The following is a 27,074-nucleotide window of genomic DNA, read 5'->3' as shown; positions in this document are numbered from 1 at the left end:
AATCCCAGGGTAAGGCCTAAAGGGTCTAGAGCAGTACTCAGGACTATCCAGTGGAATTCTGCAATGTCGGAAATGTTCTATATTTCTATATACAATAACCAGTAGGCCACTGAGCACTTGAAATGTGGATAATGTGTCTGAGGAACTGAATTTTCAAAAGAATATTTAAAAGCAAAGGTGAATGCATTCTTTCCACCATATCATCCCAATATAATATCATGTTTGGGGGAAGACCCATAACATTTTAGAAACAAAGTTTGGGTGAACTTTGTCCTGTTCATACCAGTCTTTCTTTCTTTCTTCTTTTTTTTTAATTTTATTCCATTTTTCTTTAAATTTGTATTTTTTTTAAAGACTCTATTTATTTAGTTATGAGAGACATAGAGAGAGAGAGGCAGAGACACGGCAGAGGGAGAAGCAGGCTCCATGCAGGGAGCCCGACGTGGGACTCTACCCCAAGACTCCAGGATCACACCCTGGGCGGAAGGCAGGGGCTAAACCGCTGAGCCACCCAGGGATCCCCATACCAGTCTTTCTAATTACTTTATTTCACTATTGAGTACAATGTTTGAGAGAAGATCATTGGTTCTCCCTCCCCTGTGGTGGTTCCATACCCTCCACAACATAAGAATTTGGCCAGTGGGAGAACTGAAGATGGGAGCAACACCAATGGAAGAAAAGAGAACAGGGAGATCACAGTGTGGCTGAGGAGAAAATAAAAGGGAAAGGGTTTGTTTTCTTGCATCTTTAGCTACTCCTGGGGTCACAATCACAGATTCCATATAAACTATAAGGTTTGGGAAATGAACATGGACAGTGTTCAAAGTTGGAAGGAAAAGGTAAGTTATCAATAGAAACAATGGTCAAAGTATCCTTCCACAGTGAAGTGTTATTCACTCAGCTACTCCATAATGGCTGGATGTGGCAACAACCTGTACTGCTTCACACTTCGGTTGAATGGCTGTGCTCCAACTGCTTTAATCATCTCTGATAGTTTCCATGGGTTCTTTTAGGATGGGCAGAGTATCAGAAGTAGTAGAAGGTATAAACTTAATAGAAGGCCTGCCTATCTTCCTTCTTTAGTCTCCCCCAACTTCTCCCTGTCCCAGTCTGTTGTCTTTCCACTGTTTAACAGAGGGAAAATAAATAAATAAAAAATCTCTAATTCCAACAATAAGGCCTTGGAGAGAATAGTTCCAAAATGGCATCTTGAGGAGCTCAGCAGACATGCTCCCTAGCAAAACAACTATAATTGGTGAAAATTACCGAAACCCCCAACAATTTAAAGTCACTGAAAATTGTCTTGAGGACATAAGGTAAATGAAGAAACATTTATAAAAAAATCTACTAATTCTCAGTAAAAACATGAGTTTGTGGCACTTAGGCACTCCTCTAGGTCAATGTGACAAAAATCTCACTCTGAGCAAGTGTGGCCAATATGATGGGGTTCTCCCTTTATTCAGAACCTGTCATGGGCTTGGATATCTCTCCAGGAAGGGCGGGCTTCCAGCATCTCTCATCTCCTCAGCTCTGTATTATAGAGATTCAATTTCACATAATTGCAACCAACATGTTAAGAGTTCCTTTCCTCTATCTAGTCCCTATTGGTAGAATGGAAACTCCATCTCAGGGACAGCAGGCAGACAATAGTGGGGCCCTGATCACTGATCACCTTTGACCCAGCTTTCTCACAGGTTGGAGGTTCCATGCTAGGAGACACAAACTAGGAAGAGAGGCTACTGCCCCTGGTTGGTACCCTGCTCATGAGCAGGACTGTCACTCTAAGTTGGCCATGTCCCTGCCTCCAGCTCCTGACCAGTGCTCAGAGATTTTGCCCAGGGCTAAGGCAGGCTATAACAAAGATGCTAATTTGATTTGGAGTCTCTCCCCAAAGAGACTAATTTGATTTGGAAAGGAGCATAGGAAATTCAAGCCTAAACTCCAGCTCTCAGAAACAGTGAAGATTTTGCTGGCAAGCAATTAGAGGAGATTGGTAGCTCCATGAGTACAATAAGCTAAACCATAGGCTAGCAACATTATCAGAGAAAATCAGGGAAAGAGACAGCAAAGAGTAGCCAAATTTTAAACCTTAAGGACTGGCCTCAAAAACTACATTTGCAAAGAGGCTCAAACTTAATTGAAAGAGATTGGAGAGCAATGCATGCCTTAAGGTATTGTTGAAAATAATAAAGTAATGAGCTGGCAATTAGTAAAAGCTAACAAGTGGGTATAATACCAGCAGAACCAGCTCAACAGAGAGAACAGGGAAAGGGACAGACAACCTTCCTAAAACCATTATCATCCCAAGGCTAACTGTGCATGTGCCCAAGACTATTCTCTTAGGATCAACACTGGAGGTTTCACACTAAAAGGGAAATAGGTTTCACTAGAATAGTCAGGCATGTCATTAAATGAATAAAGAAACAAATAATAGCAAGCCCCAGAGAGGTGGGAGGAGTAGTAGAAAATAGTGTTTAGAGTTGATAAAATATATTGTCTAAAATGTCCAGCTTTTACCAATTATGAGATAAAGAAACAGGAAAATACCTATTCACAGTGGGGAATGACACAAAACAGAAACTACCTGAGAGGTCTCAGATGTCAGTTTTAACAGACAAAGACTTCCAAGCATCCTTATAAATAAGTTTAAAGAACTAAAAGAAAAAATGTTTAAATAAGTATGACATAAATGCACATCAAATGGAGAATATCAAGAAAAATATAGACATTATTTTAGAAGCACCAAACAGAAATTCTAGAGTTGAAAAATACAGTAACTGAAATTAAAAATTCACCAAGACTTTAACTAGCAAAAGACTCAATGAACTTGAAGCTAGATTGACAAATATTATACAATCTAAAAAACCGAGAGAAAAAATGAAGAATGACATTTAGAGAAATGTCGGAGACCAGGAAGCACAGTAACATGTGTATAATGGGAGTACCAAAAGGCAAGGAGACAGAGAAAAGAGAAGAAAAAAATACTCAAAGAAACAATAGTTGAAAACTTTTCAAATTTGATGAAATACATTAATCTACATGTCCAAGAAGCTCTGCTCTGGGTAGGATAGATTCAAAACCACACCCAGATACATTGTGCCCTAAAAATGCTTAAAGACAAAAACAAAGAAAACCTTCAAATAAAAATTAAACAATGTTTAATAAACATTATTGGTTGAAAACTTATTGTGTACAAGTATGGAATACTATGCAAACATTTAAATAAGTAGCTATATTTTGTTAATGCAGTATAATATTTCCTTTGCAAGTGAAAAAATCAGGTTGTAAAATATATATATATATATATATATATATATATATATATATATATAGTATGCCTTTTTTATAGTAACACATTTATATAGATATATAAAGCACATTACCTGTCAATCACAGAGCACTCCATAGACAGTAGCAATTCTGATTCTGTTGCTGCAGTTGTATTGTGACCTTCATAATACTAACCAGACTAGATATTGTCTCAGATTTTGTATCAGTCATTTCATTCTAGTCTTGAGAAAATATATTAACACCCAAATCTACTGCACTTGACTGAGATGTTTTCCTACCTCAGCTTCTGTTTAGTGAAAATAAACAACAATGACACCAGTTCTCACTGCCTAAGAAGGCATACCCTGCCCAACAGCTTAGTTGTAGATCCACACAAGAATTTCTCAGACCATGGGAAGGGGAAAGAAATGGGCTCTCTCACTCCAGAGCTTCCTTCACCAATATGGGGCTGTTGGCTGCCAGCTACTTGTAGGTCTCACATTAGCTACAAAAACTGCTGCCAAATGACCTGTATTTCTCTTTCCTAAATCTTTCACTTGGAAAATAGGCTTGTTTTCCACCTTGCTCCCTTTCCCTGTCCAGGAAATGATCTCTTGTGAGAATAATTTCTTAGTTCTGGGAGGTCAGGTGGGTGCTAGTTCCTCTCTGTTTTTTTTTTTTTTCCTACCTATAGCTAAACCTTGTCTGACATTCCGCCCAACATCACTAAAGTCTGACTCCAGTGTTGAGTGTGAACTAGACTCCTACATTGTTCCTTATGTAACCAACCCTTGAACCAGATCTCAGGATTTTGCAAATCCTGAGAGCTTCACAGTATACTGATACCCCTTCTTTTCCCTTTCCCTTCACTTAAATCACCCAAAGAATATAGGACCACAAGATCAAAGAACCATCTGGTTGACCTCTCACAACAAGATAGATAAGACCAATAATGAAATATTCTGTTTCTTTTCTGTTTAAATAGCAGCATTATTCTAATAGTATTGTCCTTTGTTTGTTTCTCCTACCAAAATAATAAATTCTAACCATTCATAATTTAAATCAATTTAAAGAGCTGGCCTAGGAACCTAATTCATACATTATATTTTTCTTTTGAGGGAAAAAGTGTTTAGCAATTGCTTATATAAATCAGCAGTATTCAAAGTATTGTCCTTAATGAACCTAATTATCCTAACTTTCTGAATAAGTGTTTATAAACTTTTGGAACTTAAGCTACTTTTAAGAGAGGGATTTATCTGTACTTTATTGCTATAAATAAATGAATCCCAAAAGGTTTAACAGATTGCAGAAAGAGAATAAGGTTACAATTGGCAAACATAAACAGATGAAATATAATTAGTATTATACCAATTCTTCATTAAGTGTTAGAAATATAATATGTACAGCTATTAGTGCTAAAACAAAACACCTGTCAATTATTCACAAGTGTTTCCAATTGTAAGAAAATATTCCACAGTAAACAGATGCAACACACTGAGATTCAGAAAAAAAATTCTCAACCCCAGTCAATCTAATTTTTCTAAAAGTGTCTCCCAAAGATTACTCATCACACTTAAGTATCTGCCACTATAATTAATAGTTCTCTGTTATTCTTTCCACTTTAGGTTCAGCAATAGAAATTTCATTACTAGATAAGCCCGTTTTGATTCAGATACAACCAAGGTAATTACTACATTCATAATAAGGTGGTTATTTGAGGTCAGGACAATGATAAATCCTTAGCTTATACTTGCTGAACAGTTAATAATCTCTGCAAGGAGAGCTCACCTAATGCTCACACAAAATATATTAAAGTTCTCCTGCATTTTTATATTTGGGAGGTTTTAGATTTCTTAAGTTTTGCCTGAGTCAGATATTATTTTTATAAACCTAAAACATTACAGCAATACTATTCTTATTATTCTGTTATTTCTATAATTCTGATATTCCTGATAATTCCTATATTCTTTATGACAGTCCTATAATTCCCATATTATAAATATTGCTGTAATTTTTTATGCAATACTAGCAGCAGCTTTTTTTTTAAAAAAAGGACTATGATAGACACAACTGAGACAAAAAGATCATATACTTTACTCCTCTGTTTGTGGGTATTGGTCCCCAAGTTTCTGAGGAGACACGTCTGATTTGGCAAGCAGATGTAGATACCTGCTCAAAAAAGCCAACTTTATTGCTACATGTAATTCCAAAGGCTTAACAGTGGGCTTCATAAATTAATTTATTCTTAATTCAAATGATATGATGTAAACATCTTTCTGGCCTAGCATGTAATTTTAATCATGAATAAATTATATATTTTAATCTATTTTTTTTATTTTCGGAAGATATTTATTTATTTATTTATTTATTTATTTATTTATTTATTTATTTATGAGAGAGAGAGAGAGAGCGTGCCAGGGGGTAGGGCAGAGGGAAAGGGATTAGCAGACTCCCAGCTGAGCAGGAAGCCCAATGCAGAGCCCCATCCCAGGATCCTGGGATCCTGACCTGAGCTGAAGGCAGATGCGTAACCTGAAGGAGCCACCCAAGCACCCCTAAATCTTTTTTTTTAAGATTTTATTTATTTATTCATGAGAGATACAGAGATAGAGGCAGAGATGCAGGCAGAGGGAGAAGCAAGCCCCATGCAAGGAGCCCAATGTGGGACTTGATCTGGGGACTGCGGGATCATGCCCTGAACCAAAGGCAGACGCTCAACCACTGAGCCACCCAGGCATCCCACCCCTAATCTATTTTTAAATGTCCATAATAATAAAAAAATTAAGTATACAAAGAAATATAAATATGTAACTCAAATCCAATCCAAAGCCCAAGAGTGATCTCAAACTGAAGAAAGCACTCTAAAAGGAGCAAGAAGACTTTTCTATGGGGGCAGGAATGCTATTATTTTTTATTTTTATACCCTAAGGGCTATTACACAGTCATAGGCAAATAGTAGATGCTCAATAAGGCAAAATTTAAAGAAACTCATTCCCCCAAACATACCATTGTGGGTTTTGTCTACTATTTTGGTTTTGGCTTTTTGGGAGGGCATTAGGGGAAGGTTATGATAGAGAAAATAGGGTAGGTAATTTGGAAAAGACCATCAGGGTAGAAACAGGCTAACAATGAAAAAAAAAAAAAAAAAAAAAAAACCAACAACACTGAAGAACCCAGAAATGAATAATCACAAGAGTGAATTGAAAGGACAAAATGGATTGCTATCTGCCATAGCCAGACTAATGTTGACAGTGTTCTCTCCAACTTGGCAGGCACCAGGACAAGAACATGAGTGACGACCCTTATGAAAATCCAAAGGCATATCCTCTGTTGTGCTTACTTTTCCCTAACCACAGGAAAGGTAACTTTCAACTTTATCCTCTTTAGAGGAATGAAGCAGACATAATCTTTCACATCGCTCATCTTTGAAAGCTCAGAACTACTTCAGTTGATTTGCATACAATAATTATTTACTTAATTAACAGGCTCTCAGCTAGACTGTCCTTTCAACCCTTAACAAGCCGAAAATTATATGATTCCTCTTCAAAGGAGAAGAGATTTTCCCTAAATAGGATCTATTGCTAACAATAGAATACAATTTTCCACATGGCTTCTGCACTGAGATGTAAACTGGTTCCATGACAAGGAATGAGAAATTCCTTTGGTATGAGAGCTCAGATAAATGGAGAAATCTCAGATGCATCCACCATTGAAAACCTATAATTTTTTAAATTGGAGTTTATTCTTAAATGCTAATATCTTCAATAAAAATTTGTATAAGCAACAGGAAGAAAAAAATAAAACCATACATTCCCCACAGAAATGGAAGTTAATCTTAAATAAATAAAAGCACAGTGCTTAGGATTACAAGTACTTTATTTAATAGGCCAGCAGAAACCTATCAACATTTAGTGTTTATGATACATTAAGAACTTTCCCTTGTGGCTCAGGAGGAAAAAAAATACAAACCAACCAATTAATCTACAAATAAAGAGAATTTTTGAAATCAATATAATGGAAATAATCAAGTTCCAAATCCAAAAAACTCTCCTTTACTCTGGTCATAGAATGACTCATCCTTCAAAAGGATAAAATGAGTGGATGGAGCAAGTAAATGAGCCTAAAAACAAAACGCATTGTTCTCAGTGCAGCAGATGTATACATCATCTGGACTAGCCCGCTGCCCACTCACCAGATGTCCGACTTTGTGTTGTAGCCTTGGTGTTTCAGAGCCTCCGGACTCATGTAATGTGGAGTTCCTGTTAAAGTGGTAGCTAGATCACAGGATCCCATTAGGAGTCGAGAAACTCCAAAATCTCCTTTTTAAAAAAAATGTCATTTTTATGAATACTTTAAAATGATGAAAATCAGTCCAGAAACTAACAACTGTCTAATTTGACAATTTTAATATGCTATGACTCATACCATTTTAAAGGGAAAGAAAAGAAAAATGATATATTTTAAATTACACAATGTTGGCGAATAGCATTAAAACCATAGATCTTATAGGAGAAGGAAGACTGAGCCAGGAAAGTGAATTATGTAAGCTAAAGCTTTTTATTTCTGGAATTATGGAGAACCAACAACTTGAAACAAAAAGCTATTTATTTCAGGTCTGCCTAACAACAACAAAAAAAGATTCTAGAAGGCTGAATATAAGGATTTGCTATTTCATCCAAGGGGGTAGAGTTCATCCTTCATTTACAATAAAGAAAAAATTTCAAGTAAAAGACCTGAGACTTTTCAAGAACATGACTATAAATATTTGAATCCATTAGCTTCTCTTTACTCCTCTAGTTTAACTAGCTACATGCTTTTAGGCTTTCCCTCTCTAAGGACATCTTACAGGAAGAATAAACAATCCAGTAACTGTTATGAGTGGAGGTACAGTTCTAATGAAGAACTAAAAATTAACAAATCCATGATACTAATATTTTATTATCCATGATCACTGCTAATTGCTTGCAATAAAACAAGTGGGAAACCTGCGCTAATTAATCAAGCTAGTAAGACAACTCTACTTGCAAAGTGTCTGGCATGGAGTAGGAACTCAGAAATTATTAGTTCAATCTATGAAGTACGTAGCAAATGTCTTACACTTCAATTTATATCAGATACTCTGAAACAAAATAATTGGGTTTTGTTGGCTCCAACCAGGTAGAAACAAAAGTTTCAGAAGTTAAAATACACCAGTGATTAACACTTCTAGGTACTATATCGCTCAATGCTATATACTTGATAACACCTAGAATATATTCTCCCACGTTTCTGGAACACATATGTTTTAAAATCATACCAATTTTAAGCAGATTGTTTTTCAGAAATATATTCTTCGATTTCAAGTCTCGATGAAGTATCTTCCTACAAAAAAAGCAAAAAAAGGACATAAAATTTCATGCAAAATATAAAACTTTTTATTTTTATGTATGGGTATATGTGAACTGGTAAGTACACAGTCCCATGGATATATCTTTCAGTGTTTAAAAGCCGCATATCCACAGGATTTTCTAATTCCCCCTAAGGAAATAGGAGTTTAAAAAAAAAAAGTTTAAAAATCAGAAGAACATGTAGTTGGGAAAAGAGTGATGCAGTTTACACTATTTCAATAGGCCAAATTTTATTATGTTTCATGATATAGTACTGTACCTACTAATTATACACTCGGTTGATAGATCAGTTATCATAAAGCTTTGTAATCTATTATATATAATCTATTACATATTATATATTATATATAAATATGTATTATATGTTAAATGTATTTCTATAATATATTCTTATAGAACATATATAGTTATATGTTCTATAAATATGTTATAACCTATTACATAACTATTAACTCCAAATGTTCAGTTTTTATGCATTTGCAGATATAATAATGTTGATGATGATATTTAATGATAGATAACATGTATAAGCCAGCAATATAAATTACGTCGGTTAAGACTTTTGTTTCTGGAATTACAGAGAACTGGACAACTTGAAAATGTTTACCTAAAAAACACCAAAAAATGTGGAATAAAGTATACAAATATCTTTACATATGCACACTGAAGCTTACAAGAAAATGAAGCAAATCCCTGAGGATTTATTTATTTATTTATTTATTTAAGATTTATTTATTTATTTATTTATTTATTTATGCTAGACAGAGAGAGAGAGAGAGAGAGGCAAAGACACAGGAGGAGGGAGAAGCAGGCTCCATGCTGGGAGCCTGACGTGGGACCTCGATCCCGGAACTCCAGGATCAAGCTCTGGGTCAAAGGCAGGCGCTAAACCGCTGAGCCACCCAGGGATCCTCCCTGAGGATTTATACAAACAGAAAACTGAAAATCAGAGTAGGCTGTAGGTACTGATTTCTCAGCTGCCCTAGGGGGTTGTGCTGAGCCCAGTAACCAATGGACTGGATTTAATGGTCTCACAGAAACAAGAGTCAAGACCTTGAGCCCATGTAATGTGAAGAATTGGAATATATAGATATAAATGTTGGATTCCCATATGTGGTTCGTACCTTAACTGAAAGAATGACCTAAGAAACACTCACTCACATGTAAACAAAATGACAGGAAAGTTGATCTGTATAGGTCTGAACTACTGAGCAGAGAAAAAAAATCTCTCTCTTCTTATTCCCTAACCATATCTCTCTGCTCACTCACATTTGGGAGTCAAATATGCAATAGCTGTATGGCCTCAGAAGTCCCAAGCCAAGAAATTAACATAAAAATTGGTTCTCAACTGCTTATACCCTCTTGGGGCATCTGGCAGAAACAGATGCAAACTAAGAGTCAGCAGATAACACACAGTGAAATTACACTCCTGAGATTTTCAGATAATCTAAAAGGATTCAAACAATAAAATAAGTATATTTTAAGAGATTAAAATCATAAAATAAGGAAAGAGAACATCAGATAGAAAAAGGATACTCTCCAAAAAAAGAGAATGCTGAGGTGAAAAACAACCAAATAGAACTTCTAGGGGGAAAAGTGATTAAAATTTTAAAAATGCAAGAATAAAACCTTAGCTTCTAACTATGATGGAGTAAACTCATTTCACATCAAATCTCCCACTTTCCATGGCTGTACAGAGGACACCAAAAAATTTGAACAATGTATAATCTGAGTAAGATTCAGAAAAACAACAACAGGTCTTTGAAGATATCAGAGATCAGCTAAGGCAAACTAGGACAGGCAAGATTTGAGGAGCCAAGACCCTGGAAAGAAAGGAAATTCTCTGAGCTGAGCCAAACACTACATGGTGTGTTCCTCTCAGGGCAGTCGACAGAAGGAGAATTCCCTGACCTCGAGCTTGCAGCACTTTTCCTGGGTTCAGAGTACAAAAACTACAGTTCAGAGCTACAAAGGCAGCCAGGACTCGAGGGGAAAATTTTCCAGCAAAAAAGGGAACAAAAGAGAAGTGAGTCTGACATGCTACATGGCTTGTACTCCTGGGGCACTTACTGAATCCTATGTTATTCAGGGGGAGACATTAAGGAGAGGGCGGCTGCTAAGAGGTTAGAAACTAAGCAGAGCTTTTAGGAGATTCACAAAGATGAAAGAGTCTTGGAAACCTTCAAAGGCTATTTCTCAGGTATAAAGGCAAACCGGAACTAGACCAGCCTTCACAAAATCTGAAAACAGCCTTAAACCAACTCAGTCCCTGATTGATTCAAGGTGATCTACCCTAACTATAACTACCACTCAGAAAAAAATTAGATCCTCCAGAAGAAGAGTGTTATCACCCAATATCTCTCGACTATTTCATATATATTGCCCACCATTCACTCAAAAACCAGAAAAAGAAAGCAGAGAAAGGAGAAAAAGGCGTGTAACAAAATACAATGGTAGGAATACATTCCATATACTGTTACTCACAGTGGACTAAAATCATGAATTAAAACACAGAGAAAAAGGACTGTTATAAAGAACACACACACACACACACACAAAAACCCACATAAGGACACTGGTTGATAGCAAGAGGATTGAAAAGATATTCCAGGCAAAAGAAAGTTGGTAAAAAGCAGTATGAGGTAAATTAAGGATAAATAGTATCATTACAGGGGCACCTGGGTAGTTCAGTTGGTTAAGCAACCAACTCTTGATTTTGGCTCAAGTCATGATCTCAGGGTTATTGAGATCAAGCTTGGTTGGGGCTCGGCTGGGACTCCACACAGGGCATGGACCCTGCCTGAGGTTCTTTTTCTTCCTCTCCCTCTCCTCACCTGCATTTCGCCACCCTACACATGCAGAGGCACTCTCTCTCTCCCCATCACAAAAAAAAAAAAAAAAAAAAAAATGGAGGAGGGTATCACTACAAAATGAATAAATCAATAATTTATTGGGTATTTATTTATTTGTTTGTTTGTTTATTTTGAGGTGGGGAAGAGGGAAAGAGAGAATCTTAAGCAGGCTTCACACCCAGGGCTCAATCTCATGAACTTGAGATCATGACTTGAGCAAAGTCCAGAGTTGCACACTTAACCAGCTGAGCCACCCAGGTGCCCCTACTGGGAAAATTTTTAAATTCTGTACTTGTGTGCAACTTATGATAGAAGTTTAAATACATTATGAAAAATTAATAAAATTTAAGGAGAAATTGACAAATCCACATAGTGGGAAGTTTAACATATTTCCCTCAGTGATTTATAAATTCAGTAGACAAAAAAATTAATAAGGATATAGATTTTAGTAAGACAATTATAGATTTGAAAAACACAATTAGCTTGAGCTAATACACATAAATTGAGTATTTCATCAAAAAAACTTAAAAATGCATGTTCTAAAAATGCATGTAATATCTTCAAAAATCAATATACAAGCATCAACAGATTACAAAGAATCAGTATCATACAGTTCACTCATAGCACACATATGGTTCAATGAAGTTACATTAGAACCCTATCAGGTGCTTAGAACAGTGCCAGGCATTGGCAGTGACTGATCAAGACAGACACAGTCTCTGAGTTTATGAAGTTTTCTGGCAAGGCAAATAGGCAGAAAACAACTAAATGAGTATATATATATATATATATATGTATATATATATATATATATATATATAATGATGTCAGCTAACATAATGTTATTAAAATATAGCGAGAAAGGGGATAGATGCAGGGTAGGGAGATGTTAGTTTATAGATCAGTTGGTCAGGGAAGGCCTTAGAGAAAGTGACATTGGAACAGAGATGTGAATGAAGCTATGGAATGGTTGTCGTCATTGTTACTGTTACTGCTCAGATTTTATTGTTATTGCTACCACCAATATATCAAAAGGGAAGTTGGGTGAGGCTATCAAGCAGAAATGAATGATGAATTACAGGGAATGGTTTAAATTACATCATCCTTCCCCCTCACTCTTCCACATCCCACTCCCTGTTCAAGACCCTCCTGGACCCCTACTGTTGGCTGAATCAAGAACAGCTTCACATTTGGAGTCTTCCATTTCCAGCCTCCTCTTCCACCTACTTATTCACACACACAAAAAAATCTAATGAAAGAATAAACATTTAGTTATATATTTGAAGTACCCTTTAAAAGGGAAAAAACTCAAGAATAACTATAAGCCAAGAAAATATGGGCTAAGAAATTGTCACATCTCTGCTGAAGCCAACAAGGCACTTGCTTTATCTTAAATACAGCACACATGCTTCTTCCTTCATGTCACTGCTCATATTAAAATGCCTTCCTCTTTCATCTCTGCCTCTCAGAATCCTGTCTGTCCTTCAGGAATGTATTGGATACAAACGTCATGTACCTCCTTGGAATCCTTGATTATCCCCTTCCTTCCAAAGACACTGGTACTGGAGGCCAATTAGTCACTTGTCTGGGGATGCCAGACCCTCAGGTTCCTGCCACATCTGGACTAGGATGAAATACCACATTGCAGGACATGGAATCAAGCATACCAATTGGCAATGTAAGTAACTAGATGACGACCTAAACGTGCAAGGGAGTTAATTCCTTTGGAATAGGAGACAAGAGGAGAAAGAAGCTAGGCAAATAGTTTCTCTTTTTCTCCCCAAGACATGCTACCCATGTGCCTATAAGCCATATGAATATCCCTGCCAAGCAACCTGCTATTGTCTTTCTCCAGCTCTTTGTGAATTGACGGCCAATACAGTAACACATAATTCTCTGCTTCACATCCTCACCTCCGTTCAATCTGTCCTCACTTTCATTAACCTGGGTCTACACCATCCAAGGCAGGTTTCAATCCTTGCCCTGGGGTGTTTCCTAGAGGCCCAACCTTAGGAAAGGATTCCACTATATATATCACTTTCTGCTAATTCTTAACCACCATTCCTTCTTCTATCAGCAAGTTAGATATACTCTCCTACTTCTGTTCTTCTTTTCACATCATATTCTACAATTGACCAATCATGCTTGCTAAATTATAAGCTCTACAAGATCTGTATTCTACCTGACTATATTATTCCTGTAACCTATAAACATTTAATTAAACTGGTAGGTTAAACTTGATTGAATCCTTGGGTTTACATGTGCCTGAACTTTTCAAACCATTTTTGATTGGCATTTTTCCAAAATGGACTATATAATTCCCCGACTTCACAACAAAGGATATTTTTTAACAATTCATGATTATAATACACATCAATTGCTATGGTATATCGACAAGCCTATATAGGAGACCCAAATTTGAGAGCAGTATCCCTGAGACCCAAGCTGGGAACAGGGACGTGGCTTTATAAAATTAAAATCTGCTCTTGAACCCCTAACTTAAAAGCTTTCCATGGGTCTGCACTGCTTCCAGAATAGAATGTTAAATCCTATATGTGACCTATGAGAAACTAAAGACCTGGCTATACTGATGCCTCCAGAAGCCTTGGCAAAATCTCAGGCCAAGGATGTATAATTTTTTCTTCTTCCACACTGTTCTTTACTCATGGTAGAGGCTCAATAAATGTACATTAATTTTAGAAACATTATCCTTTGAACAAAAATGAGTACCATCTTGTGGGGCTCATTTATTAATCTGAAAAAACAATTAATGAGTGCCAACTACATGCTATGTGCTATATACTACATAACGTGAAAAATATAACAATTCTTAAGACAAGGCCATGTATCCCATAATGCTTACAATCAAGTTGGGACATAAAGGAAAAGTATACAAATAACTATAAAAGATGGCAAAAGGGAACCCAGTTATCACTTTATTAAAAATTATTTATAATTATAGTTACCAATATAGACATTCACATTCAGAAGCAAACTTCTCTTCAAACAAATGCCTGCTCCTGAATATACATGCCCACAAAATTGTACTGGTATCCGTTAATGCTAGAAATATCAGTTAAAAAAATAATTGATTTTTTACTATTACAATTAGTGGTAATACAGGTGTAACAATGTTACCTTGGTACAGTGGTCAGACCTCAGCCATCCAGAGTAAAACTGTAAATCATGACTGAGGAGCAGCACCAAAGAAAAGCCATTCAGTAAGTCCATTTACTTTACTTCATGGAAACAAATGGCCATACGTTCTAACAGGGAATGCTATTAGAATTGTACATAAAGCGAAGAATTGAGAATGATGAGTTTCCTCTAATTCAAAATAATCTTTATCTCCTAAAGGCTTCAGAGAATTAGAGGGGAATAAGGAATGTTTTCAAGAGTGGAGAGGAAAGGGAAGAATAAAAGTGGACAACACAGGTCTGGGCCAGTTCTTTTCAGGGCAAATAAATAACCCCCAGTTCTTACCTAAAGTGCTATGCTACTTGCCCTTACCTACCGGACTGAGGAGGGCCCAGCCTCCCCAGGACTCATGGGGTTCTGTTATCAAGGGAAAAAAGCAGGAGAATGGTCATTGTGTAGGTGCCCAACAGTTCCTGCAATACCAAGAGAACCACAAGAGTGAGCATAGAAGAGGCCAAATTTTATTTAACCCTCTATTTGTTACATATAATTGTTTTGCCTTAAATCTTTAAGTAGCCAACATCATACTTACACAGAGCCCAGCTCTAGATGTTATGGGAATATAAATTAATGAACAAGCCCCACTAGATGGTATTCATCTTTGTGCCAAGGATAGTGCTTTAAAAATCAACATATATTTATTGAGCGTTTACCATGAGTAAAACAGAACTATCATACTTTGTAGGGTCAAACAGACCCCAAAAGACTCTGTTCCTACTCCTAGGCTGTGTTACCTTGGACAAATTATCTAGCCTCTCCAAGTCTTGATTTTCTCATCCCTCTTCAGTCCAGTAGGTAAGGGCAATGAGGAGGGAAGGGAGTAAATTTGGAGGGTATTATAGGAAATGTACTGAGGTAATTTCTTTTTCCCTTTAAGGGTGACCAGTTTAGGTATGTGGTATGACCAAATTCTGGCCAATGTCAAAGCATAATTTTCAAAAAGGTAAAAAGGTAAAATTATGAATATCATGAAAATATAAAATAAACATGTCACAGATTTTTCACTAATTGATGAAGGATGTAGACATAAGGATGTAGCAAATGGCCTGATGCAGGAGATGGAGGCAGGAGCTCTGCTGTGTACTTGAGCACAACTGTCTTCTAATGTTAGCTGGTCACTTATCTCTCAGGCCTCAGGAAACTTAGAAATGAGAGAACCTATCACTCCTAGAGACATGGTAATGGGACATAGGAAGTAACAGATGAAGGGCTACTATGAGCTCTTTAGAAGAAAGGTTTTATATAAATTGTCTGTATTATTAGTCACATTATTTCTCAGATTTGATTTTTTAAAAGATTTTATTTATTTATTCATGAGAGACACATGATTAATGATTCATTAATCAATGAGGAAACTAGTAAGATGTTAAAACAGAGTCAAAGAATCTTTGACAAGCTAAAGTATTTATAAGAGGATAGCTAGGTTAGGTACAAAATTGGATAGTAGCCAACAGGGCCATAAATCAGATCCCCAGAGTTATCTGATCTATTCCAACGAACAAAAAATATTTGCATCTCTTCTAGACAAAAATATTCAAGTTAATCTCTGACTCTATGGAGTTATAAAATAGCTCAGATGATAGGAAATTAAGTCTGGTCTCAGGGTGGATGGCAAACTCTTCTTACCAAAGGTACTGGCACCAACAGTAACTTCAGGAGAAAGGAGGAAACCACCAGTAACACCACAAACATCATAACTTCTTTCTGCTTTTCCGTCCTCAGGAATTCACTGATGCCACCTCTCAGGACATATTTAGCCATTCTAGTGCAATACCAAGCTGGCAGGGAAACTGTGTGGGCTGCCAGGTGATGAGGCAGTCATCTTAGGGAAAGTGCCCCAGCCTCAGTCTGTCCTCCACTGTGAAAGCATCAAAATCAGCAAGGCCTCAAGATCACCAACAAATGGGTTCTCTGCGGAAAGGCAACCCTATCCCTCATCTTAAAGAATCCAGGCTAACTGGACTCTTTCCTCTTCAACAGGAATGACTTGGAGGTTTTTGTTTGTTTTGTTTAGTGGTCTCCAAATTAGCACTGGGGGCAAAAAAAAAAAAAGATGAGCAAGACATTGTTTCTGTCCCCAAGGAATTCCCTTATGCCCAATCCTGTGGCATCCAAAAAAGACGCTGTTTTAAATATTAGCTGAGGGGATCCCTGGGTGGCTCAGTGGTTTACCGCCTGCCTTTGGCCCAGGGTGTGATCCTGGAGACCCGGGATCGAGTCCCACATCAGGCTCCCTGCATGGAGCCTGCTTCTCCCTCTGCCTATGTCTCTGCTTCTCTCTCTCTCTATGTCTCTTATGAATGAATAAATAAATAAAATCTTTTAAAAAATAATAAATAGGGGATCCCTGGGTGGCTCAGCGGTTTGGCGCCTGCCTTTGGCCCAGGGCGCGATCCTGGGGACCCGGGATCGAATCCCACGTCAGGCTCCCGGTGCGTGGAGCCTGCTTCTCCCTCTGCCTATGTCTCTGCCTCTCTCTCTCTGTGACTATCATAAATAAAAATAAAAAATAAAAAATAAAATAAATAAAATAAATAATAATAAATAAATATTAGCTGATTTTAAAAAATAATAATAATAAAATAAATATTAGCTGATTAATTGGATCAAAGAGAAGAAAGGCTATAGGATTGCACTTTCAGAGACCAGACGGTTCTAGCTTTGTCCAAGGTTCCAAAGTCCCTCAATTACTGGACCAGCATATGGAAGCTTGAGTGAGTTGGTAAGGAGCCTCAGAACACAAACATCTTTTAAAAATGTACATCCTTCTTGTGTGCCAGAGGTTCAGGCCCACAGGGAAGAATAAGTTTTTAGTGCTACATTCTCAAGATAGCTTATAGTGAACTGTGAATATATTCAGCTTCTGGCATCATTATTTATAAGTGTTTATGCCATATGCCATACATTTAGCATATTACAAATGTATAAATAAACCAAATTAAAATAAGTATAGGACAGCTCCAAAAGAGTAAACAAAATCTTTGTTTCTTCTGTAACCTAATTTTTCTTAGCTCTTCCAGGGTCTTCTTGATCTCTTCTGCTGATGTACTGTATTAGACAGGGTTCTCCAGAGAAACAGAACCAAGAGACTAGAATATAGATATAGATATAGATATAGATATAGATATAGATATAGATATAGATAGATATGGAGATTTATGATAAGGAGTTGGCTCATACAACTATGGAGCCTGAGAAACTCCACAATCTCCAAGCTGGAGACCCAGGGAAGCTGGTGGCATAACTTGGTCTGGGCCTACAGACCTAACAACCAGGGGAATTGATGGTCTGAGTCTCAGTTTGAGGACAGAAGATAAGTCCCAGTTCAAGGCAGGAAAAAGGGGATAAGTTCCTCCTTCCTCTTCCTTTTATTCTAACTGGGGCCCCAAGGGATTGGATGGTGGCCAACCACATTAGAGAGGGCAATCTACCAAGTTCACTGATTCAAATACTGATCTCATCAGAAACACCCTTACAGACACACTCAGAAGCAATGTTTAATCTGGACACCCCACAGCCCACTCAAGTTGACACATAAAATTAACTATCACCAAAAAATAAAAAATAAAAAAAATAAAAATAAAAATAAAAAAATAAAATAAAATAAAATAAAATTAACTATCACCTGCACTAATTAACTATCACCTGCAACAGAGGAACAAAACCTAACTTCCTCACATGTATTGTTTCCAAGATACTTTTCACAACTTATGCAATCTATATAATTTTCAAAATACATTTTATTTATTTATTTTTTAAAAGATTCTACTTATTTATTCATGAGAGACAGAGAGAGAGAGAGAGAGAGAGGCAGAGACACAGGCAGAGGGAGAAGCAGGCTCCATGCAGGGAGCCCAATGCGGGACTCGATCCCAGGACTCCAGGATCGTGCCCTGTGCCAAAGGCAGGCGCTAAACCACTGAGCCACCCAGGGATCCCCTAGATCCCTATTTTCATTGGTTATGGTTTAAAAGATTTGATTTGAAAGCTGAATGAAGCATTGTGGTAGGCTGTACTCTTGTTCCCAAATAGTCACACCCCTTCCGGCTTCTAGTGAATGTTCCCTTCAGGAGGGATAGGCTCCTCCACTCTTCTGACATTGGGTTTGGTCATGTGACTTGCTCTGGTCAATAGCAGGTTAGCAGATAGTATTTCTGCTAACTCTCTTGCTTTTCCATCTGCCATGAGAAAAGCATGTCCCACATGGGAACAGCTCCTTCAGTTTTGATACCGGAATAGGAAGACAGGTAGAGCTGACTTGCAGCTGATCTGCAGCTGCCAACATGAGCAAGAAATTGTTGCTGTAAGCCACTGAAATTGGGGGGTTTTGTTCATACAACATGACTTCCTTCAGCAGAAAGTTTTAGTGTCTTATTCTCAAGGAAGCTTTTAGTAACACTTAATATTCTCAGCTTTATATATCATTATTTCTAAGTATCTATACTGTATGCTAATAGAATCATTCTTTTGGACTTAGATTGCTTTAAGAACAGATAATTAAGATAGTTTATTTTTTAATTAATTATTTTTAGAAGTTTTAATTCCAGTATAGCTAACATACAGTGTATATTCATTTCGGGTATACAATATTGTGATTCAATAATTCCATATATTATTCAGTGTTTATCAAAATAAGTGTACTCTTAATTCCCATCACCTATTTCACCTACCCCTACTCACCCACCTCCCCTCTGGTAACCAACAGTTTGCTATCTATAGTCAATAATCTGTTTCTTGGTTTCTCTCTCTCACTCTTTTTTTTTTTTTTTTTTTTTTTTGCCTTTGCTCATTTGTCTAGTTTCTTAAATTCTACATATGAGTGAAATCATATGGTATTTGTCTTTCTCTCACTGGCTTATTTCATTAGCATTATATTCTCTAGATCCATCCATGTTGTTGTAAATTGCAAGATTTCATTCTTTTTACAGCTGAATGATATTACACACACACACACACACACACACACACACAAAACCACCCTACTTCTTTATCCATTCGTCTATTGATAGACACTTAGGGTGCTTTCATAATTTGGCTTTTTTTGTAAATAGTGCTGCAATAAACAGGGATGCATGCATCCTTTCGAATTCGTATTTTTGTATTCTTTGGGTAAATACCCTGTAGTGCAATTACTGGATTGTAGGGTAGTTCTATTATTGATTTTTTTTGAGGAACCTCCAAACTGTCTTCCACAGTGGCTATACCTATTTGCATTCCCACCAACAGTGCACAATGGTTCCTTTTTCTCCACATCCTCATCAACACTTACTATTTATGTTTTAGACTTCAGCACTTCAGACATGTATGAAGTGATATCTCAATGGTTTTGATTTGCATTTCCCTGATCATGAATGATGTTGAGCATCTTTTCATGTGTCTGTTTGGTCACCTGTATGTCTTTGGAGAAGTGTGTGTGTATGTCTTGTGTCCATTTTTAAATTGGATTATTTGTTTTTGGGTGTTGAGTTGTATAAGTTCTTTACATATTTTGGATACTAACCCTTTATTGGATATGTCATATGTTCTCCCATTCCATACGTTGCCTTTTAGTTCTGTTGGTTGTTTCCTTTGCTGTGCAGAAGCTTTTTATTTTGAAGTGTCCCTATAGTTTATTTTTGCTTTTGTTTCCCTTGCCTCAGGAGACATATCTAGAAAGATGTTACAGCTGATATCCGATAAATTATTGTCTGTGCTTTCTTCTAGGGTTTTTATGGTTTCAGGTCTCACAAATAGGTACTTAATCCACATTGAGTTTATTTTTGCATATGGTGTAAGAAAGTGGTCCAGTTTCATTCCTTTGCATGCCACTGTCTAGTTTTCCCAACACCATTTGTTGAAGAGACTGTCTTTTTCATATTGGATATTCTTTCCTCCTTTGTTGAAGATTAACTAACCATACAACTGTGGATTTATTTTGGGCTTTCTGTTCTGTACTATTGATCTATGTTTGTGTCAGTATCATACTGTTTTGATTACTACAGCTTTATAATATAACTTGACGTATGTGATACCTCCAGCTTTGATTTTCTTTTTCAAGATTGCTTTGGCTATTCGGGGTCTTCTGTGTTTCCATACAAATTTTAGAATTGTTGTAGCTCTGTGAAAAAATGCTGTTAGTATTTTGACAGGGATTGCATTACATGTGTAGATTGCTTTGGACAGTACTTTTAACAATATTTGTTCTTCCAACCCACGAGCATAGAATGTCTTTCCAGTTCCTTGTATTGTCTTCAATTTTTTAATCAATGTTTTATACTTTTCAGAGTACAGGTCTTTCACCTCTTTGGTTAGGTTTATTCCTAGATATCTTATTACTTTGGGTACAAGTATAAATGGGATTGTTTTCTTAATTTCTCTTTCTGCTGCTTCATTACTGGTATATAAAAATGCAACAGATTTCTGTACATTGATTTTGTATCCTTGACTTCACTGAAATCATTTATCAGTTTTAGTAGTTTTTGGAGAAGTCTTTTGGGTTTTCTTTTGGGTATCATGTAATCTGCAAATAGTGAAAGTTTTACTTCTTCCTTACCAATTGAGATGTCCTTTATTAGTTTTTGTTGTTGTTTTGTTGTTTTGTTGTTTTTGTTGTTTTGTTGTTGTTGTATTTGTTTTGTTGTCTGATCGTTATGGCTAGGGCTTCCAGTACTATGTTATATAAAAGTGGTGAAGTGGGGGGAGGGGAGCCAGGGAGGCTCACTCAGTTAAGCATGCATTCTTGGGTTTCAGCTCATGTCGCAACCTCAGGGTCATGAGATTGAGCATAGAACATCGGGTTCCATCCTCAGCATGGAGAGGAAGTTCATGTTCTTGAGATTCTTTCCTTCTACTCATGCTCTCCCTCTCTCTAAAATAAATAAATAAATAAATAAATAAATAAATAAATAAATAAATAAATAAATAAAATAAATTAAATCCCTTTTTAAAAAGGTGGTGAGGGTAGACATCCTTGTCTTGTGCCTGACCTTAGGGGAAAAGCTCTCAGTTTTTCACCACTGAGTATGATGTTAGCTGTGAGTCTTTCAGTTAAGGCCCTTATTATGTTGAGATATGTTCCCTTTAAACCTACTTAAGGGTTTTTAACATGAATGGATGTTGCGCTTTGTCAAATGCTTTTTCTCCATTTATTGAAATGACCATATGGTTTTTATCCTTTCTCTTATTGATGTGAGGTATCATGTTGATTGATTTTTGAATACTGAACCACCTTTGCAACCCAGGAATAAATGCCACTTGATCATGGTGAATGATTTTTTTTTAATGTATTGTTGGATTCAGTCTGCTAACATTTTGTTGAAGATTTCTGTATCTATGTTCATCAGAAATATTAGCCTGTAGTTCTCTTTTTGTTGTTGTTGTTGTGTCTTTTATCTGGTTTTGGTATCAGGGTAATGCTGGCCTAATAGAATCAACTTGGAGATTTTCCTTCCTCTTCTATTTTTTGGAAAAGTTTGAGAAGAATTTTAAATATCTGGTAAGATTTACCTATGAAGCTATCTGGTCCTGGACTTTTGTTTGTTGGGAGATTTTTGATTACTGATTCAATTTCTTTATAGGTAATCGGTCTGTTCAAATTTTCAATTTCTTCCTGCCTCCATTTTGGTAGGTTATAGGTTTCTAGGAATCTATCCATTTCTCCTAGGTTGTCCAAGAGATAGTTTATTTTCTGTAGGAGACATAATTAGACCTATATATATTACATATTGAAAACTAACAGAAGTGAAAAGTATATGATATATTTATTATCAGGAATAACATATAGCATTTCTCCATTTAAAAACTGTTCTGGAGATCGCTTGTGGTGAGCAGAGTACAATGCATAAACTTGTAGAATCACTATGTTGTACACCTGAAACTGTGTGTCAGCTAAACTCAAAACCCACAAAAAACTAATTTAGAGAATTGATCTAGATAGTGATAACTGCCTCCCCTTCCCACCCAAAACTCCCAGAAATATAAGGAATTTTTCAAAAGAAAATTCATAATTGTGCTAGAAAATAGTTACAAATGGTCAAGAAATTTCATAAAAGCTCTGAAAGAACGCAAAAAGAGGAGCCCCTAGCTTAAAACATTTAAAAGAAAGTTGCCTCTAGATCCCTCTCCTGACAGCAGCAATAATATGCCCCCGTATGGTTTTTCTCATTTCCCCATCTCACTCACTCTCCCCACTCACTGATTTCTGTTTCATGAAATTGCTCCCTAAACTTCTTACAACCCAGTTTTTGTTTCAAGGATCGGATATTGGAAGAACTCAAACAGACAAATTTTGGTGTTTTCCCAATATCTAGGGCCTCACTTGTAACTTACTAACCTTCCTTCCTTCCTTCCTTCCTTCCTTCCTTCCTTCCTTCCTTCCTTTCTTCCCTTACCTTCCTCCCTCCCTCCCTTCCTTTCTTCTCTCTCCTTCTCTTTCCTTTTCTCTCCCTCCCTGCCATCCTCACCCCCTCTCTCTCCCTTCCCCACCCTTTCTTGTCTCATTCTCTCCATATTTCACCCAGGATATTCAGCATTGCTTCAAATCTATCTTTTCAACTTCTCACCCATGGATAATGAAACTTGTGTTCATCCTTGACCTTCTCTTATCACATCTCACATATCCAACTCCAGTTATTTGAACTTATCAAGTTAACTGTCATATCCATGTCCTGCCCACTACTGTCATATTATTTCAGGTCCTACAACCTCATGTATGGATATTATAAAAGGTTTCAGACAAATATCCTGAGTTCCTCTCTTTCCTCTCTATAATTTATCATCCAGTCTTCCTGAAGTTCTGATCATAGTTCCACTCAAAAGGTTTCTGTGGCATTATTGTGTATACTACAAAATAAAGCCCTCTGCAACTTGATGTCAACATATCTTTCCTCACAACTTCATTCATATACCCTAAGAGCCATTCCAACTGAACTACTCATCTTTCACTCTGAAGGTGCCATGATTTTCTGTGCAGAGCTCTGTGCCTTTGCTAACTCTGTTCACTAATCCTGGAAAGCTCAGACTCATCTTTTACCTTATTCAAAATCTACTTTGGGTCAAATGTCATTTCTTCCAAGATCTTCATTGATGCTCCCAAGTAGCATCATTATCCCTTTTCTTGGTCTCCTATAGCACTTAAGGTGTACTTTTCTTGGCATTCTTATAATTTGTTTTAATTAAAGTATAATTTACATTAAAATACATAAATCTTAAGCTTGATGAATTTATCATCCTTGTAATCATCCACTCGGGTCAAGATAAAGAACACTTCCAGCATCCCAGAAGTTTCTTTGTGCCCCCTTTCAGTCAAAATCCCCTTCAAAGGGTAATCTCTATCCTGAGATTGCGTTAGTTAATCTCAGATTAGTTTTGTTTGTTTTGAACCTCATATAAAGGTTTTTAAACCTCATATGGAATCACATAGTATGCACTCTTTTGCATCTAGCTTCTTTCATCCATCACGTCTTTGAAATTCATCTAGTCATACATATCAATTTATGTTCTTCTTTTATTGCAGAGTAGTATTCCATTTTAAGATTATACCACAGTTTATTTAACCATTCTACTAAAAATTGACATTTCTCAGTGTTTTAGCGAATACAAATAAGGCTTCTACGGACATTTTGTACATGTCTCTTTTTTGACATAGGAACTCATTTTTCACCTTAAGAAGAGAATTAGCGGGTCACAAGGTATTTGAATGTTTAGGTTTGGAAGTACTACCAAACATTTTTCTAAAGTGATTATACCAGCAATGTAACCTCCAGTAGCTCCACATTCTTGTCAGAACTGTTATTGTCAGAGTTTTGTTTTGCTTTGTTTTTTTTTTTTTTTTTGCCCTTCTGGTGGCTATGCTTTCATTTCTATATTAAGTTATAACTCCAAGCAACAACACTTACAGAGCTCTTAGCAGACTACAAAGGTTTTACATGTATAACATCTCAATGCATATTCCCTATAGTTCTATACGTAAGCAGGAGAGTCCCACTATTATCCCTATTTTACAAATGAGAAAACAAAGGCTCAGAGAGGCAAAGGGCCTGCCCAGGGCTATATAATACAGTATGTGGCAGAGATTCTGCAGCTGGTATATCCATCATGTGACAGAGTTATTTGGGTACATGTTTTTTTTTTTTTTATCTCTGCTAGTTTACTAATCTAATAGCTCTTTAATGTTAGGACTTATTTTTAATTTATCTCTATTTAATAAATGAATAAATGAACTTAAATATGATTGAAATTTCTCTGTCTATACAGAAAACCTTTATAATAATTGGTTATAATAACATAATAAATAAGCAATCATTTATTACCTGAATCACAAAGGACAGAATTTCAGGAACACAGATACACAAATATTCAAACATTTAGCCCCATTTAATGACTTTCTTAAAATGTCGAAGGATTAAAAAAAATTTGAATCCTCTCTTTGAAGGATTACTTTAAACTCATTACTTCAACTATTAAGCACACCAAATGTATTGCAAATATTTCGTTCCTAAATCAACTAGATTTCACTTTTATATTTTGCATATAGAACACAGAAGTTGTCACTTTATATATGAAAGTGACATATATATATGTAACATATACATATTTCCTTATGTATAAGCTTACAAATGTGCCATGGAATAGTAAAGAAAATAAAAGAAATTCCAGTGTAACTGTATATACATATGCCCTACATTCAGCAGCTCTGCGTAGTTTATTAAAAGATTACTTGATATACTTTTATCACCTTTTCTTAGGATAATTTGACAAAATTCAAAAGATTGTTACAAGTTGTCAATAAATCAGTGCCTATTTGTATTATCCAACATGTGTTTAGAAGATACATGCAAAGCTCAGTATAATCTGGTTACTTTTTATGCATTCAGAAACCATAGGCAACATATTTGAGCTATCCGAAATCCATAGATAGCCAGACCTTGATGTACTCTCTAAATTTCAACCTTTGTTCAAGAAGAATGTTCCACACAGTCCTAAATTGAAAGATGTACTATGGACATTTCATGGTATCTACTTTTGTTTCTGTATGTTCACCTTTTCAAACATAGTTGTACCATTTTATGGGTCTCTAAAACATGCAAAAACTATTACTTTTAACCTATGGGGAATACAATTAAAAGTTTTAAAATATATTTTTAAGACAGAGATTATAATTGCAAACTACAATTGAACTTAAACATACTTTGACCTTCAGTATTAGATATTTCATGTCAAAACTGACTTTTAGTCTGAGTATCTCTCTGAAGCCCAAGAGTATCTTCTGCCTCATCACTTAGCTTGGGATGTGAACGCAGCTAACTTCTGCAATGACACATTCTAGAGTGACCATGCAATTCATTTAGAGTATGCTAGATATTTATAGTTCAAGCTTATTCTAAGATATAATAAATTCATAGTATGCTAAAAGTATCTGAGAATTGCTTATAATCACAGGATATCATCAGATATATGAGAATGTGTTTAATACAAGTTTCTGCCTTGTATTCAAGGCCAACTTGATTTCTAGAACAACAAAAAAGGCTATTCAAGTAAATCTTTTATATTGAGTCATTCAACAGTTTTCTCGTGGAAAAGCATATTATAGATGTTTAACTACTGGGTCATTTACCTTTGGACTTGCATCTTTTCAATTCTACCCCCAAAAAATTCATTTTTCAAGTTCAAACATGACTTAAAATCAAGTCCATCAGTAACAAATGAACATACCTTTCATGTATGTAGTCAACTCCTAGCAATAGCTGGATAAACCATTCTATTATTTGACTTTCTGGAAAGGTTTTGCCAGCTTTTTTATATTCCTGAATTTTACAGTCCAGGTCTCGACCCTGAAACACAACAGCATAATTTTTCATATTTTTCTTTCAGTTAAGATTTTAAAATCAAGCTCTCTCTACAACAGTTAACATACAGCAGTGACTTTATCACAAGAAAGTGGGGGCTTACTGCCACTTTGGAGCTTCCACTGAGTTCCAAAGTCTCTTTTTTACCAGCCTCTAGCCAGGTTCCTCTGAGCCTTAGTCTCAACCAAGCCTCGACCTTGGCTTATAAAGACTTGAACCAATACTCACACAATTCCAATAGCTCAAGGTCACATCCCCAGGATGGCACTAGTCTCCCTTAAAGTGCCTGCCTGAGAAAACTTGCTGCCAAAAGAATTTACTGTCTGTCCTAGCCCACATCTGTCTCCTGGGGTCCCTGGAAGGGCAGGGGCCTAGGGCCTAACTGTAATTAATGACAGTTAGCAAGCCCTGATACACATGAACCAACCCCCTTCCTGCTTTTTGTAATTTCCCCTTCCCTCACTCTGCTCAGGCTGCCACTGTTTCCCCCCTTCTTCCAGTCTCCCTCTTCTTTTCTTTTCTTTTTAAGATTTTATTTATTT

General features: G+C 36.4%; 1 protein-coding gene across 19 annotated transcripts in view; it reads right to left on the bottom strand.

Moving 5' to 3' along the window:
* The window catches only part of NEK11 (NIMA related kinase 11), a 253,722-nt gene that overhangs the window by 167,145 nt on the left and 59,503 nt on the right, over positions 1-27,074 (bottom strand). For 16 of the 19 annotated variants that reach the window (XM_035705157.2, XM_049099933.1, XM_049099937.1 and 13 more), the window contains 3 exons: positions 26,399-26,517; positions 8,567-8,631; positions 7,463-7,589 (listed from right to left, as the gene is read on the bottom strand). In XM_035705157.2, the coding sequence (XP_035561050.1) occupies positions 7,463-7,589; positions 8,567-8,631; positions 26,399-26,517 (311 nt within the window). The remainder of the gene's footprint in view (positions 1-7,462; positions 7,590-8,566; positions 8,632-26,398; positions 26,518-27,074) is intronic. The other 3 variants (XM_035705170.2, XM_049099945.1, XM_049099946.1) reach the window with 1 other exon arrangement.

Source organism: Canis lupus, chromosome 23 (genome assembly GCF_003254725.2).
Source record: "Canis lupus dingo isolate Sandy chromosome 23, ASM325472v2, whole genome shotgun sequence".
NCBI classification, from domain to species: Eukaryota; Metazoa; Chordata; class Mammalia; order Carnivora; family Canidae; genus Canis; species Canis lupus.
Note: the sequence above shows the minus strand (reverse complement) of the source record. Positions and strands in the feature narration are given on the sequence as shown.